The sequence below is a fragment of the Lissotriton helveticus genome, chromosome 6 (genome assembly GCF_964261635.1).
Source record: "Lissotriton helveticus chromosome 6, aLisHel1.1, whole genome shotgun sequence".
Classification (NCBI taxonomy): Eukaryota; Metazoa; Chordata; class Amphibia; order Caudata; family Salamandridae; genus Lissotriton; species Lissotriton helveticus.
The window spans coordinates 774,603,867-774,620,937 of NC_136067.1; the positions used below are offsets into that span (position 1 = coordinate 774,603,867).

Genomic DNA, 17,071 nt, shown 5'->3' on the forward strand with positions numbered 1-17,071 from the left:
ACAGAAGTCGTAGATTTGCAGGGCTTGCTCTTGCACACAGGATAATGCATAAATGTGAATTTTCAAATTTAACATTTGTTTCAGGAGCTACCGTTCTGAGAAGGGTGCAATATTTTCAGTGAGAGAGAAGTGACGTTTCTCAGTAGCAAACATACAGTCTACTTTGGTTTTACTATTTCTACTGCATTCTCAAAGCCCTCTCTCAAACCAGACATCCATACTGCTTAATATGTCCAGGTTTTTAATAGGATTTATAGTAGGGGCAGAAATGTCACGTAAACTGATTCTGTGTATAAAGATTTAATAACTCTATTCTAAAAGCAAACTTTTTCTCCATTGCATTTTCGAAAAATAATTACAATTAGATTTTATTGCGTGGTCTTTTTTCTGTCAGAAAAAAAATACATTTATTCCAAAGGATTCGATTTCATTGTGAAAATGATAGTGTGCCAACTTCTGTCAGGAGTCAAGAATCGTTAGTTAATTTTTGACTGACACAGCAGTATTTTTCTGCCCCCTGTCTTATTGGAAATCCTCATTGTTTAGCATAACTATCACATCACAGAAACCCTTTTGCAAACGCCATACATCCTAATAGTCGAAGCCTCACTAATACATAATTTTGCTTGACCATCAACCTGTCCCTCCCCTCACCCTATAACATGTAACCCTCCTTCATTTTAACACTATACCCCCAACCAAAATCGTTTTCCTTCTGTATTCCACATATTAAGCCCACTTACCTAGTACATAACCATACACACCTCCCTCTGAGCTGGTCTGTCCGTACACCAACGTAACCAACATTTTTTTCTGTCATTCTTGACTAAAATCTGCCCCTTGCACCGTCCCATTAGCAACAACTCTTACATCACCTCCAGTTCCTTATACACCAGCTCCAATCAAATGGCATTTCCTTCACACAGTCCTTGATAATCTACCCTAAAAACCCCTGTTACAGGATGGGTGGGATGGGGCCAAAATTAGTCCCTTCTCCCCTTCTATCTCCTGGGAGGCGGTTACTAAGCGAAAAAGGACCACACCCTTGTCTCCTCGCTACTTACCCTGAAAGCCCAACCACCTGTTTTAACCCAACAATCCTTGTTCCAGCAGACAATGGTCTGCACCAGGCTCCAAGGTCACTTGCCCTCAAAGCCCCCATTTTAACTCTTGGTCACCATTTTAAGGCATTTTTTTAACATCCCAATTAAAAATATGTTTTTTATAGAGTTATTCCTTTGTGGTTTGGAACCCTCTCTGGTGAATGAAAAGAACATTGAAAACTTTTCTGTTATAAACAATGTTTAAATTATATATTTTGTCCTTGTGTTTTTAGGACAATCTTTTTGAGTGGCACTTCACTGTTAGGGGACCTCCGGATTCTGATTTCGACGGAGGAGTTTACCATGGGCGTATTGTACTGCCACCAGAGTATCCAATGAAACCTCCCAGCATTATACTGTTAACGGTAAGTCTCTTCTTTTGCATATTGGTATTCCAGATATATTTAAACTGTAAAAATATCTAAATACTCTTCTACTGTACTGATTTTTTTAAGGCCCTCTGTTTATTTTGCTTTTGTCTTGTTTTGTCTGTAGGCAAATGGCAGGTTTGAAGTGGGGAAGAAAATCTGTTTGAGCATCTCTGGCTATCACCCTGAAACCTGGCAGCCGTCATGGAGCAGTGAGTGATTTTATTGTTCTTTACTGACAGGCTGTTTTAAGGGATACTTTCACAGTAGGTAATGCATTGCTTGGAACAGGCCTTTTTGCATAGCTAAATCCACTCCATTAAGACAAGTTATAAGGTGAACAATGTGTGTCAAGGGGAATCAGTGACTTGGACATATTACCTTCTGTCATAACCAACATATGCCAATTGCTAAGCAGTACTTTCTTACCCCATGGAGGTGCTTAGCTAGTGGACTCATCTCCCCAAATTGCTTCTCCGAACTTAGTTCCAGTAAGAGTTGTGCATGTGGCAGTCAAAGATCCTGAGGATGGGTTGGCAGAGCAGGTAGTTTAAGTCTAGGCTTCTAACAAAATGTATAGTTGATGAACCTTCTCTGTCTTCCTGCCTCACCCTGTGCAGTCGCTCCAAATTTGGAAAAAAGCTTCTTTAAAAAACTTCCTAATAGGCCTTTTACCATGGATTCAACTTTAGTATTCTGTTCCTTTGTTTTTAGGTGTCTGTCATCAGTCCCAGGAACTACTTGGAGGGTGCTTATTGTAAAAAACATTGCCAAACATATTAACATTTTAATAAAAAGCAATACTTTTATTTGGATCGCAATTGACATTTTTATTGCTTGGTTCCATTTGGCAATATTTTTGCTTTAGGCTGTGAAAGGCAGGGCTAGATTCACTGCATCAACACAGACTCGCTGTTTATTGAGAGAGGAAAGAACTAGTATATTAAGTGGTTGCCAAGGATCACAAGGATTTTAACTTCAAACACTCAACTCCATACTTGCTGCAAAAGTTGAAGACTTGCCACTTTTATCCGGTTTGCCCACAAGTGTTTGAGTGAATACATTTGAAAATTACTTTAACTACTTATTTACCCATTTTAGTAAGAACTGCACTACTAGCCATCATTGGATTTATGCCAACTAAAGGAGAAGGAGCCATAGGGTCCCTGGACTACACACCCGAAGAAAGAAAATCTCTTGCTAAAAAGTAAGATGATCTTTTTCCCTTTATGCTTTCTAGTGCAATGTTAACACAAATGTTTACTATATATTCTTTGCACACAATCATCCTGTCACTGAAGAGTACTCGGTGCTCTGCAACCTTGATCCCTTTTCAAATGTTTTTTGACATGTGCAATTGAAGATTTCTCCCCAGGTCCTCATTTTCTGTTGGTGGATCATTCATAAATACACATTCCTTCGAATTAGCCAGTCCCCATTGCCAGGATAGGAATGATATTACTATTAAAGAAAAATGTATTTACTAAATTAATAAAAGTAAACTACTCAACTCTTCGTGTGAGTCTACAAGGCACTAACTCCCTTCGTATGATAGCTCGTCTATATAAAGCTCCAACTGCTAGGCTATCTGTTAACAATTCTTTGACAGAGCCTTTTAGTATCACAAGGGGAACGAGGCAGGGCTGCCCGCTCTCCCCACTTCTCTTTAACCTTTACATTGAGCCTTTCGCTCAGAATCTCAGAGAGGAGGTTGATATTTTACCTTTTAGTTTTGGAGGGTGGGAAAAGCGGGTAGCATTATATGCTGACGACATTCTCATAATGACATCGGACCTGGATATTGCTTTCCCAATGGTAATTAAGAGGGCAGAGGAGTTTGGCAAGATTTCCGGTTATGAGATAAATGTCAACAAAACGGAAATCATGGCATGGAATATTAATAATACTCATCTCGACGTTGTTTCTTCCATGCGATATCTGGGAATTAGAATTAGCCAAGATGTCAGCAATATTGCTGCCCAGAACCTAGAACGAGTGCATAAGGAATGCCAAAAAAACTAAAGGCATGGGCTCACCTCCCCCTCTCCATTTAGGGGAGGACTAATTTAATTAAGATGTCTATCCTGCCTAAATGCACTTTTCTGTTTATTTCCATCCCCCTGGCTTTTGATACTATACAAATAGATAACTGTCAACGTGAGTTAAATTCCTTTGTTTGGAAATATGGAGCTACTAGACTGGCCTGGAAGAAGCTGAGGAGAAGGAGGGAAAAAGGGGGTTTAACACTACCAGACCTGCAGTACTACGCATGGGCGTTCCAGCTATCTTTTTCTAGAATGCTTTTAAAAACACCTTCAGTTTCTTCTAGGGGTGAGATGTTTCGAGCCATGTTAGAGGGAGCCGATCTTCCACCGGACGGCTTCCTCTTTAAGTTTGGGGATCAGAAATTCTTTAAAAAAGTAAATGTTATAGGCATGTGGGCTGCTGAATTTATATCTGTGCATAGATCGCCACCTAGTGTTGGGTCCGGATGATTGCACATTGTTGTCCTGGAAGAGTCTTCGAAGTATCACGAGATAGGTGGCTCCTCCCTTGGACTACAGTGCACATGGGCATCCTCTCCATCCTCAGATTGTTTTTCTCCGCCATTGGGTTCGGATGTACTTTCCTAATCTCCAAGTTCGGAATCTAGAAAAACTCTTCTAAAGGCCAAAAGGCCTTCGGATCCGTCGGTATTGTTCAGCGCTCGGTGCCGATACACTTCTAAAACTTTTTTTGCACTCCAGTCGTTGAATTGGGCCGTGAGGCCTTCTCGACACCACGTGGACCGAACGTCGATGGAACGAAGTCCATTCAAGTACTGCCCTCAGTGCAACTCGAAGTTCCCGCACACAGACAAGCATCCAGTGTGCAATAAATGTCTATCTCCAGATCACAATGAAGATAGTTGCTTAGCTTGTGCCCAGTTCCGATCCAAAAAGACTATTCGGAATCGACAAGCAGCGAGGCAGGAAATGCGGCGAGCGGCGCCAGAGCCCGATAACATCTTCGATGACGAAGGAGATCTAGCGAGCGCCGAAGAATCAGATCGAGACGACAGACAATACTCGGAGCCTGACTCCGAATATTACCCCGAAGAGGGAGAACTAATCGTCGATCTCTAGGACTATGATCAGGACATCGTAGCAGTTGAAGACGACTCCGATGACTGCGAGGGGCGAACCGTGAGTACAACGCCCCATATTAACACTACACCTCTATCAGAGACTCGGGTCGAGGCATCGCCAGCAGGCCTTAGCCGAGATCCACATCCTCGTTCTACAGCCCCGCCATACCACCCGGCTAAGAACATATCGAAAGAGCCCTCTGAGACACGTTACACAACATCGGTTCCATCGAAACCGAAACTAATCGACAATACAGTCTTCGGACCGAATTACGTCGAACCGAAGGTATCTACGCCGAAGGACGTCGACCCGAAGGACTCAGTATTGATACAACCTTCGAAACCAAAGACCATCGAGTCGACATCGAAGAGCAAAGCAGTCGAGTCGAGCTCGAAGTCAAAGGCCGTCGAGTCTACCTCAAAGCCAAAACACGTCGATTCGACACAAAAACAAAAGCACGTCCAATCGACCCACAAAAAGAACGTCGAATCGAGCAAATCAGCCTCAGGTATCGACAAAGGGAAAATACGGTCGACGGCAGAACACGGCCTACGCCCAAAACTACAGTTGAACCGAAACCGAAACCTAAGGTGGTCGAAAGGAAATCGGTCGAGCCAAAGCCCATCTAATCGAAAAAGGGCATCGAGCCGAAACAGGCTCCAAAACAACATAAGGACACTGTCGAACTGACAAAACAGCTCGGTCCAAAACAGGTAGTGAAGCCAGCCAAGGAGGTTCAACCAACAAAACCTGTTCAAAAACAGCCAAAACCGATCCACACACCTAAAACGGTCGAAGCACCAAAAAGCATCGAACCGAAGGGACAAAATCCAAAGGTTACGGCACCAAGACCAAAGACTGTGGAGGAGGAACTTCTTCACCGAGATCCCTCCACAGAGGACCAGTCGAAACTATACATTGACCCAAAAACTGGTAAAGTGACTGTTTATACCAAAATGAAAAGACCTCTACCAACTGAAGACCTTTCCAAGATCCCCTTAAAGAAAAAGAGACTGTGCAACCTCTCCTATACTCTTTGAGCCTATCACTCCTGCTATGCCTTTTACTCCTTATGCCCCAACCTCACCGGCACGCTCTGATTACAACCCTGATGAAGATCAGGAAGCAGATGTGGGTTTTGGTTATCCACAAAACCCACTTTCAGAACCCAACACACAGCCATGGGGTGGAGGAGGGGATCCAGACACTGAAGGTATTCTGCCCATTACAGACCCTGCAGTATACCCTACTAAGCCATCACCCACAGAGGATACAGTGGTATTTAATTCACTACTAGATAGAGCTGCAACCTACCACAATGTAGAGATGCACTCTGATGCTATTGAGGAAGACTTCCTCTTTGATACACTGACAACATCTGAAAGACACGTTAAAACACTCCCAATGTTAAGAGGGGTATTAAAACATGCCAGTGACATTTTTAAGGACACTGATAGGGCACGGGTCATAAACCCAAGAATCGAGAAGAAATACAGGGCTGCACCTATAGATCCTACATACATCAAAGGTCAGCTACCCCTAGATTCCTTAGTGGTATCCAACGCACGTAAGCGTGCGAACTCACAAACTACTGGTCAGGCCACACCTCCCGACAAGGAGTCTAAAATCTTTGAGGCATCAGGCAAAAGAGTGGCGGCTCAGGCAGCAAACTCCTGGAGAATAGCCAATACACAGGCCTTGCTAGCCAGATATGATAGAGCACACTATGGCAGTTTGGAAGAAATTCTCCAACACTTACCTGATCCTACAAACAGCAGGCAGATGAACTTATACAAGAAGGAAAGCTCATCACCAATGCATCCATTAAATGTGCCCTAGACGCGGCAGACACAGCTGCCAGGTCAATTAATACAAGCGTGCTACTAAGGCATGGCTTCGTATTTCAGGCTTTAAGAATCAAGTCCAATCTACAATTCTTAATCAGCCAATCAACCCAGACTTTTTATTTGGTCCAGCAGTTGATTCAATTCAGGACAAAATTAAAAAGGATGCAGAAACAGCAAAGTCTATGTGGGCTCTTCAGTCCCAACAACACCAGGGCTCCTTTCGTCGTTCCAATTATAGAGGAGGAGCATAAGGAATATCACAGCAATCCTCCAACTATAAGAGTAACACACAATCCACATATTACAAGAACACCAGCAGGGGTGGTTATAGAGGAAACAATACAAAGGGAAGAGGTCGTGGAGGCAATTCAAATAGATCCTCCACTAACACAAAGCAGTGACTTCTTTGCACTACCCCCAGACCACATAACGCCAGTCGGGGGAAGAATACAACTATTTCAGCCAGTGTGGTTAAATATCACCACAGACAAGTGGGTCAGGCAAATTATCAAACATGGCTATTGCCTAGAGCTCACCTCAACTCCACCCAACATACCACACGTGCACCGTCCTATGTCACAGGAACATATAACACTACTTCAGCTAGAGGTCATCAGTATGCTGCAAAAGGGGGCCATAGAACCAGTCCCACTGCAACATCAGGGAACAGGAGTATACTCCCTATACTTCCTAATTCCGAAAAAGGATGGGTCTCTCAGACCAATACTGGACCTCAGGCCCCTCAACCTGTACATTTTGTCAGAACATTTTCACATGCTGACTCTCCAGCAAGTCTTCCCATTGCTTCGCCAAGGAGACTTCCTAGCAACCTTAGACCTCAAAGATGCATACTTTCATATACCAATACACCCTGCTCACAGAAAGTATTTGAGGTTCACCATACAAGGACAACACTACCAGTTCATGGTCCTACCATTTGGGGTGACAACAGCTCCAAGAGTGCTCACCAAATGTCTAGCTACAGTGGCAGCACATCTCAGAAGGCAACACATCCATGTGTACCCTTATCTGGACAACTGGCTAATACACGCGCCATCAGCCCAGCAATGTGCCGACCACATGTCAAAGACCATACACCTACTGCACAGTTTAGGATTCTCACTAAACTACCCAAAGTCACATCTACAACCCTCCCACGTCCAACAGTACCTGGGAGCAACCATAGATACACTGGCAGCAAAAGCATATCCCAACACAGCACGTGTCCAGGGAATACTGACATTAATACAAAAGTTCAGACCCCAACACTCACTACCAGCCCGAGTGTTTATGCAGCTAATAGGCATGATGGCCTCCTGCATCTTCATAGTCCCTCACGCCAGACTACATATGCATCTGCTGCAAGAATGCCCAGCAAGGCAGTGGAACCAGGCTCACGGGCAATTAAAAGACCTAGTGTTGGGTGACCAGTCGGGCATACAACTCTCTGCATTGGTGGAATCCACAAAACCTTTGCAAGGGACGACTGTTCCAAGAGCCTGTCCCACAAATAGTGTTAACAGCGGACGCATCCCTACTAGGATGGGGAGCCCATGTCCTACACTACACAGTACAAGGACTCTGGACGGTACAGCAGAAGAAACTGCATATCAACCCTTCTAGAGCTGATGGCCATTTTTCTAGCCCTAAAAGCTTTCGCGACACACTTACGCAACAAAGCTGTGTTGATCCGGACGGACAACATGACAGCTATGTATTCTATTCAAAAACAGGGAGGGACACACTCACCACAGCTGTCGCACCTAGATCAAGCAATGTGGAAATGGGCCATTCAGAGGAACATTTTTCTCATGGCAGAACACCTTCCAGGCAAGGACAACCAGGTTGCCGACCTGCTAAGCAGGCACAGCCAACAGATGCACGAATGGGAAATTCACCCCAAAGTGCTCCAGCCCTTCTTCCGTAAATGGGGACACCCGGAAATAGATCTGTTTGCCACAAGCGAAAACGCAAAATGCCAGTACTTTGCCGCCAGGTTCCCACATCCGCAGTCGCAGGGCAATGCGATATGGATGAACTGGTCAGGCAAATTTGCGTACGCTTTTCCCCCAGCTCCATTAATACCGCTAGTGGCACGCAAAATGCGCCAACATTCTCTGACTCTAATTCTAGTTGCTCCCACCTGGGCAAGGCAACCATGGTACACAACGTTCCTAGAACTGTCAGTAGTGCTTCATCAAAGACTGCGACTAACACCCAGTCTTCTAACGCAGAACCATGGGGAAATCCAACACCCAGATCCCCAACAGCTGAACCTAGCGATCTGGCTCCTGAAATCCTAGCATTTGGATACCTCAACTTGCCTCCAAACTGCATGAATATTATCAAAGAGGCAAGGAAGCCTACTACCAGAGCATGCTATGCAGCAAAGTGGAAACGTTTCATCATTTACTGTAATAACAATGACATTAACCCACTTGATGCTTCCACTCAAAACATCATCTGCTACTTATTGCACCTCCAACGGTGCAATTTAGCATTCTCTTCCATTAGAATACACCTAGCTGTGTTAGCAGCATATCTGCAAAGCAGGCAACACCTTTCACTATAAAGGTGCCAGCAATCAAAGCATTTATGGAAGGACTTAAACGCGTAATCCCTCCAAGACACCCACCTTCACCAGTCTGGAATCTAAACATTGTCTTAACCAGACTAATGGGACCACCCTTTGAACCACTGCACTCATGCAAACTACAGTTTCTTACTTGGAAAGTGGCTTTCCTTATGCCATTACTTCGCTTCGAAGAGTTAGTGAGCTGCAAGCCCTAACTATTCAAGAGCCATTCATTCAAGTACATGCAAATAGAGTAGTTCTTAGAACAAACCCTAAATTCATGCCAAAGGTGGTATCCAATTTCCATATAAATCAAACTATAGAACTGCTGGTGTTCTTTCAGAACCCACAAACAGTAGCTGAAAGGGCCTTGCATACCCTTGATGTCAAAAGAGCTCTGCTATATTACATAGCCAGAACAAAAACGTTTCGGAAAACGAAACAATTGTTTGTTGCCTTCTCACCGCAACACAAAGGCAACCCTATTTCAAAATCAGGTATAGCCAGATGGATGGGTAAGAGCATCTAAACATGTTATTTGAAGGCAAAACGCACCTTAACAGTTCCCCCTAGAGCGCATTCCACACGTAAACTAGGGGCATCCATGGCTTTCCTAGGAAATATTCCTTTACACGAAATTTGTAGAGCAGCCACATGGTCAACCACACATACATTTACAAAACACTATTGTGTAGATGTACAGTCAAAACAGCAAGCTGCTGTAGGACAGGCTGTTCTCAAAACTCTTTTCCAGACTGCTGCAGCTGACACAGGTAGCCACCGCTAAGGGAGATACTGCTATACATTCTATGCACAGATATAAATTCAGCAGCTCACATGCCTCGAACGGAATATGCTATTTACCAGTATGCATCTGTTCTTGGCATGTAGGGCTACTGACATTCATATCGCCCACCCACCTCCCCGGTGCCTGTCGCAGCTACAGCATTCACTCTTTGCATGGACATCTCTTTCTGTACTATACTCCATCTCTGCCACAATGGCGTAAAACAATCTGAGGATGGAGAGGATGCCCATGCGCACTGTAGTCCAAGGGAGGAGCCACCTATCTTGTGATACTTCGAAGACTCTTCCAGGACAACAATGTGCAATCATCCGGACCCAACACTAGGTGGCGATCTATGCACAGATATGAATGTCAGCAGCCCTACATGCCACGAACAGATGCATACTGGTAAGTAGCATATTCCTTAAAAATTCTCCAATCACTGGCCAGAAGCTGGGCTAAATTAAGAAAGCGCATAGGGCTTAGCTACTTTTCAAATCTTGCACCTATGTGGGACTCGCCAGGCACTCCACCGTGCCTTAAAGACAAACTGGCTAGTCCGATAAAGGAGGCTGAAATGTTGTATTGGGGAGATTTGCTGGCAAGTGGCTCAATGCTATCGTGGGAAGATTTGCGAGAGAGAGTAGGGCCAAATCTCTTGAGATTCAAACATATGCAGCTGACTAGCTGGGCTCAGGCGCTGAGTAGGAAGGGGGTCCCCCTGGGTACTTCTAGCAACCTGGAAAATCAATTAATGACAAGATCAGGGGGAGGAAAGGAGCTCTCCCGTTGGTACTGGGCAATCCTGGAAGAGATAGACGGAGATTTCAAACTTGCCGAGGAGCTATGGGGAGGAGAGGTGGGTGCCAACTGTGACCAGATGTGGCTGGATTCCTTTAGCTTACTGTATAAGACTGTCAAGCCAGCATGGTTGAGGCGAAACCACCTTTTCACGTTACACCGTGCATATTTTTCCCCCCAAAAGCTGGTAAAGTTTTGTCCCGGGAAGAAATGCAATAAATGTGACCTGTTAGAGGCATCAGATGTGCACATGTTTAAGGATTGTCCTGCTATCAGCCAGTTCTGGGAGGAAGTGAAGGATGCCCTGTACTCTATACTTAACACTGCACTGAGTATTACTCTCCCTCTAATCATCTTTGGGATTGATGAAAAAATCTCCGGGCAGGCCAGATCTTTCCTCTTTCTTGCAATTCTTTTGGCAAGGAAACAGAATTGCAGGTTTTGGGCGGATACTACACCCCCTACATACTCTGAATGGTTGACGTCCCTATACGAAGTCTCAAAGACCGACCTGGCTAGATCTGGTAGCAGGAAAAAGCTTGCTTTTTGGGACCTTCTGGTACAATGGAACTAGGATTTCCGGGTTTTTTGTTGTTGTTTTTTTTCCCCCCAGGTCCTATGATTATGCCTATTCTCTGCTCCAAAGACCTCAAAGCAATGGCTCTCCTCGGTGAAATTGAGGTCCAACGGGTCGCTATATACCCTGATCGATAGCAGGTCGCCCGCTCTGTGCTGGTTTCCCTCCTCTGCCAGAAAGCTATCTGTGTCTCGGTCTGGGTGCCAAGCTTTCGATCTCTGGCCATGGACAAATAGACACATAGTGGTGGTCGGTGGTCTCTTGCACGGGGGCAATGGCAAATGAGGACAAAAAAAAAAGGTTGCATAACTCCCTTAGAGGTCCTCTTTAGAAATTCCACTTAGTGGGGTCCTATAGTGGAGTTCTACTATTTTGATAAATGCCATGCACTTCTGAGAAGAACATAAAAAAAAAACTAAAAAAAGTTTCTAGCTCAATCTTTTAGATTCCAAACAGATTTCTTTTTGGGGATAATTCTTTCTCCCCAGAATCACCCCGTCTCATCTGTAGCCCTTTGGTTTTTTTTTTGTTTTTTTTTGCAGAGTTTTATATAGCGCGAACTAGAACCGAACCGAATCAGTTATCAGAGCGCTTTACATAGCACCAGTTACGTTACATGAGGACACACTTTCATTTTAAATGATTCAGAAAAGGGGGTGGTGATGAACAGAGTGCCTGAATTAAGCAGACCACTCTTACCCAGTCCAAAGATCAGGGCTTGATCCATCACCGTTTTTTAGCTCACTGCACCATCCCAGCTCAGAACTTGGCTATATGCAAATTAGTCTGTTCCTGTCCCAGTGCATGATGGGAACAGGGCAAACCAAACTACCAAGCCAATTCTTGTACTGGGAAGGAAACAAGCTTCCGGGGACCGGTTTCTGCCATTTCAGGCATCTTCGGCCCGGCTTGCTTGAATCCTGATGGTGCAATGAGCAAGGGACACTTTCATTTTAGGCACGGGGAGATTAAGTGATTTGCCCAGAATCACAGGGGGTTTTTGGCGTCGTTACCGAGACTCGAACCCAGATCCCCAGGTCCGAGGTCGAGCGCCTTAGCCGTTAGGCCAACCCCTCTCCCCTATACATAATCCCTTATGAATGTTGCCCGTGCCTGTTGGCACAATGTACATGTGTGATTTTTATCTGATGTGTTGTGACAATACAAAAGTTATTTTAATATAACCTTGTGTGGAGTTCCTTTTGTGGTGTGCCTAGTATGTTGTTGCTGTTGTGTGCTGACGCAAATGCTTAACACATTGCCTGCGAGTTTAGCCTCACCGCTCGTGCCAAGCTACCAAGGGGGTGAGCAGGGGTTATCTTGGCGTGTGACTTCCTTGCCCTGACTAGAATGGTGGTTTCTGCCTGGCTTTGGCGTCAGCCTTAGCCTACCAGAAATAGCCAGTTCTAACATTGGTTTAGTATACCAGTTGAAAGACCTTGCTTCATATCAACCCAAGAGCACTATCTATTTTCTCTTGTAGCAACTGGGCCATCTTAAAAGAAGGCTAAAATGTTCCTTTTCAGAATCTATGAATCCTGAGGTCAGAACAGAATATTTTGTGATGACCTGCACAATGTAAGTCTTTGTTGCCAAACCCTAGTCTTAATTAAGAGGATTTAGAGAGTTAGAAGTCCATTTCCTATTGCGCTACTAAGGGCAGACAGCTAACTTCCTATTCTTCGTCATGAGTGTGCCTCGTTCTGTTCCGAAGAGGAATATACCTGGAGTGACCCTGCCATCTGCAAGGAAATCGGAGGCCTAAATGTAAGCGTGGAGCTCTTCACACTTAAGGGGCAAAAAGGTGAAAGGTGCTGGCCTGACCCCGTTTCAAGTTGTTGGGACATGTGGCAAGACATTGGAAAGGGACATTGTCTCTACCTTAAACTTTGTTAAAAAATGTGGCAACAATCGCATCTGTCATTAGACTCCAACCACCTTCCTCGTCCATGACCCCTTATCAGCCTAGGCTTACTTGTTGACCACTAACTCCTAAGCAAAGAGCTAGCTTAGTCATTGACATTAAATTTGGATCTCGACAGACAGCATAGACTTTGATGATGACATTAGCAAGATGAGTGAATGAATTGCAAAATTTCTTTTCTAAGGAAGCTTATTCCTAATTTTATTCTTGCCACTAATGCTACGTTTCTCCCTAAGGAACTATGGAAATTGCACCTTATTCTGGCATTGGTCATGCTCCTTTGCTTATCGAGTCCTTCTGCCTCTTCTCAGGATTTGACATTCCCTGGTTGCAAAGCGGTGTTTTTGATTTTAGATAAAACTGAAGATTTCAGAAAATCAGAACTACTGTTTATTTCTTTTGGTGAAACCAGCCAAGGGCAAGCTGTATTCCAACATGGAATCATGGATCGCGTTATGCTAAAACAAAGCAGGAAGAGAACTTTTGCAGGCTGTGTCGACACACTTAAAAGAAGTAGAACTGTGACTGTAGCACTCCTTTGGATATGCCTCTTCTGGGCAACTACAAAGCTGCATTATGGCAGACATGCCATTAATTCACTAGGCACTGCGGCTTGGAATTGCAGACCAGGAAGGAGCTCAGAGTGGACAAGAAGTCCCCCTGAATCTGTTTCAATACAGAGTGCCCCTTACCAACACTATTGTTTTGATATTTACTGTTTGTGATCTAATGCAGAAGCATGTACGTTTCTGAAAGCTGCATTGCAAATGGATACAAAGTAAATTATGTTCTTCAGCGCAGGGATCTTTCATATGTTCACATGTGGTGCTTTCAGCTCCTAGACAGGCATTTTGCTCGTTTTGTTTAACACTGATAGGGCTTGTATAAAATCTGAAGGTTGCCTCTGGGAGAGGAGCTGATATCTCCCTACCTTTGTGGTGACCATGAGGATACATAGTTAAGTACATAGGACAATATATATATCTTATTGTTATGAAACGTTTTTATTGATTTGTGAACATTACAAAACAAAACAGTTGTCAGAAATTGTGATACAACTTCCAGATCAGTATACCATCAGGCATCTACACAGTACAAGAGTACTGTTATGGGGTCAGGAACATGTTGATCTGTAATAACAGAAAGTTAAGTATATCAAATGATCCTAGCATAAATTGGAGAAATAATTCAAAATTATGTAAATATATGACCAGGAACTGTAGTTACTGGTAAGTAACATTCCTTTTTGCTTCCGTCAGATGTATCCATGTACTTGAGACCATATGCCATAAACAAACCCTTTAGCGCCAGTGATCAGCCAAATTCAAAAGCAAAGTCGGTTTTTGTGAATCTCTAGTTACGCTTAAGATTCTTGAAATTAATAGTTAATATGAAAGACAATGTCTTTATTGCTAATACCGTTTACCCAGTCTGACAAATCTGCATGATACATTTCATGTAAAAGTACATTGAAGTAAGTTTGAAGATTTTGTGCAGTTTGGTTTACAATAGTTGTGCTCCCCATTGGAATTTCTAATCACTTGAACATAAAAGTGCAAGAGTGATTCACACAAAATTCACACCTGAACGTAGCGCTTTGTCCAACAATTTTGATATGGTGTAAATCTGTCTAGCAGTTTTAGAGAAAAAAACAAAAATCTATTTTAAAATAGCCAGTTTATTCTAGTTTACACCCTCAACAATTTCAGCAATGTCTGACAGTTTTTGACTCATGAGTGGAAGGTTGAATGCAAGTACAGCAGTCTCATTAAAAAAAAAACCTTGTTATTGTCTTGCAATTTGGCAAAGCGGGCTTTCAATTGTATATTGACGTTTAACTTAAAATATGTGGTAGTTCCCTGTGGGGACAGGATGCCCAGAATCTACCCTACTCTTTCCCCACCCACCTCACACATTTAAGATCATGAGCACCGACCACTTATTAACTTATGATTAAAAAGAGCAATGAACTCTTTAAGAGTAGTCTGGTTCCTGCTAAGGCGTCGAGTCAGCCAACCTTAGCCGTCAACGGCCACAGTCCAATAGTTGACCACTCTGAGTCCGCAACTGAGGTGAGAGGGACCTCTGAAATGCGGTTCTCTTCTTTCTTGAATCATTGTTTCTAGAGGGATTAACTGTGATCAGTCTCTTCTCATCTTTCTCTGTTCACCTGCAGAATCCCTAGTGACTACCCTCATTCCTACTTGTTTCTTCTTAGTTTGTAATAAACCTCTTGTAGGTCTCCTTTCAAGACACCAGGAGGTAAATCACTCGTGCTGATCATATATTACACCTTGTGAAAGTAAATGCCTCTTCTCCAGCTTTTGATTCTGTCTTACCTTGCCTAAATAATGTGGTTACGTGGATGAACTATGGTTTGGTTTACATTAACTAAAGGAAAACAAGATTCCTCTGTTAGGCATCAACACTTGAGTTTCAAGACCACTATCTACTAGGCATCTCCATCCCTTTTTAGGTCTCAGCCTAGCGTTACACTGCGCAGCAGTGTTCGCGCAGCCGAGATTTTATGTTTACAGTATTGGGGTCTTAAACCCGCACCTCTTTTCCATTGGCTTGCCTCGTAAATGCTTGCCAGCCATTGGAGGAGAGGGGCGTCACTCCATTTAAGCCCCGTCTTTTTGGGACAGAGGGGTGTGTTTTTTCGTTTCTTTCTGTTTACTTTCTCTCCTCTTCCCATTGGCTGGAATTTAAGATTCCAGCCAATGGGAAGAGGAGAGATCAAAAACATGCCCCCCAATCCCAAAAATGACGCTGGTTTCTCCGAGGCATTCCTGCCTCGCCTCGGAGAAACATGGTGGCGCTTGTTAAGCCTCCCGTGGCTTATTTTTTTAATTATTTAGCCACGCATTCACTTCAGCGTTTCTAATGCCGTATTGGGAAGCCGGAGAGCTGAATGGTGTGCCTCCACCAGCAAAGGACTGATCAATTCTGTAGCTGTCACTAAACTCTCACTATCACAGCTTAGTGCGCGGGCAGCGCGACTATCCCTGAACACGAGGGAGGCTCCTTCCTTGGCTAACAACGTCCTTTACGCCAAACGCGTTCTCCACCTCTCTCAGATGGCACCCATACCTCTGCAAAAAGAATGAAGCAGCCACTGTAGGTGCACCCAGAATCTGAAGCACCGGAAGAACCCCTACCCCACCAAGGGCGAGAAGATCATGCTGGCCATGCCGCTGAGTCCCACCAGCCTGCTCCGTTCCCGTCGAGCCATGGGCACCCCCTGCCCAATCCACCACGGCGCGCTCTGGGAAGTGCATGAGGTTGCGGTCCCAGTTTTCACCCGGCCCGAGCCGAGAGGAAGACCCGGTTTCCTGGTTCTTTTGTTTCAAAGCAGTAGGACTTTCTCGTTAACAACTCTTCACCTTTCCCTATGCTTCCTCCTTCCGGCCGGGCATAGGGGATTGCTCCGCTTTTTAACCCCCTAATTAATAAAGATTAAGCTTTTTTTTTTAATTCGAAAAGGCCGGCGTTTTTTGCTTACAGCGTCTCTGCCCAGCCCTGGGGAAGATGGTAAACACACACTCTGAGGGGCGGCATCTCCGGTGCCTTATCTGAGCCAGATAAGGGAGAAGCAAGTTTGAGGACACTGAGCGACCCTGTCGAGACTCGAACCTGGCTCTCTAGCTCAAACCTCGGCCGCTCTGGTAAATGCTTGAACGCTTCCTTGACCGAGTTTAAAAAAAAAAAAGTAAATTACACGCATAACAACATAATGTCAGGAGACGTGGAGACCGCCTGACACAAGACTCTTTTAAACCCAGGGTAAGTGATTTTACCTCACCTACCATGACGTCACGCCGTAACTTCTCCAGTAGTGAGAAGTGAGCAGTGTGAGCATGCGCACATCTTCTGAACACCAGTGTGTATTGCTCAGCTCAGCCACAACTCAAAAACCGGGACATTTATTCAGTTTGAACTTTGAAAGAAAGTGTCAGGA

At 44.3% G+C, this 17,071-nt stretch overlaps 1 protein-coding gene across 1 annotated transcript in view; it reads left to right on the forward strand.

The window, feature by feature from the left end:
- The window catches only part of UBE2J1 (ubiquitin conjugating enzyme E2 J1), a 130,156-nt gene that overhangs the window by 62,107 nt on the left and 50,978 nt on the right, over window positions 1-17,071 (forward strand). The window contains exons 3-5 of the mRNA XM_078648278.1: window positions 1,337-1,468; window positions 1,599-1,683; window positions 2,573-2,678. Of these exons, the coding sequence (XP_078504404.1) occupies window positions 1,337-1,468; window positions 1,599-1,683; window positions 2,573-2,678 (323 nt within the window). The remainder of the gene's footprint in view (window positions 1-1,336; window positions 1,469-1,598; window positions 1,684-2,572; window positions 2,679-17,071) is intronic.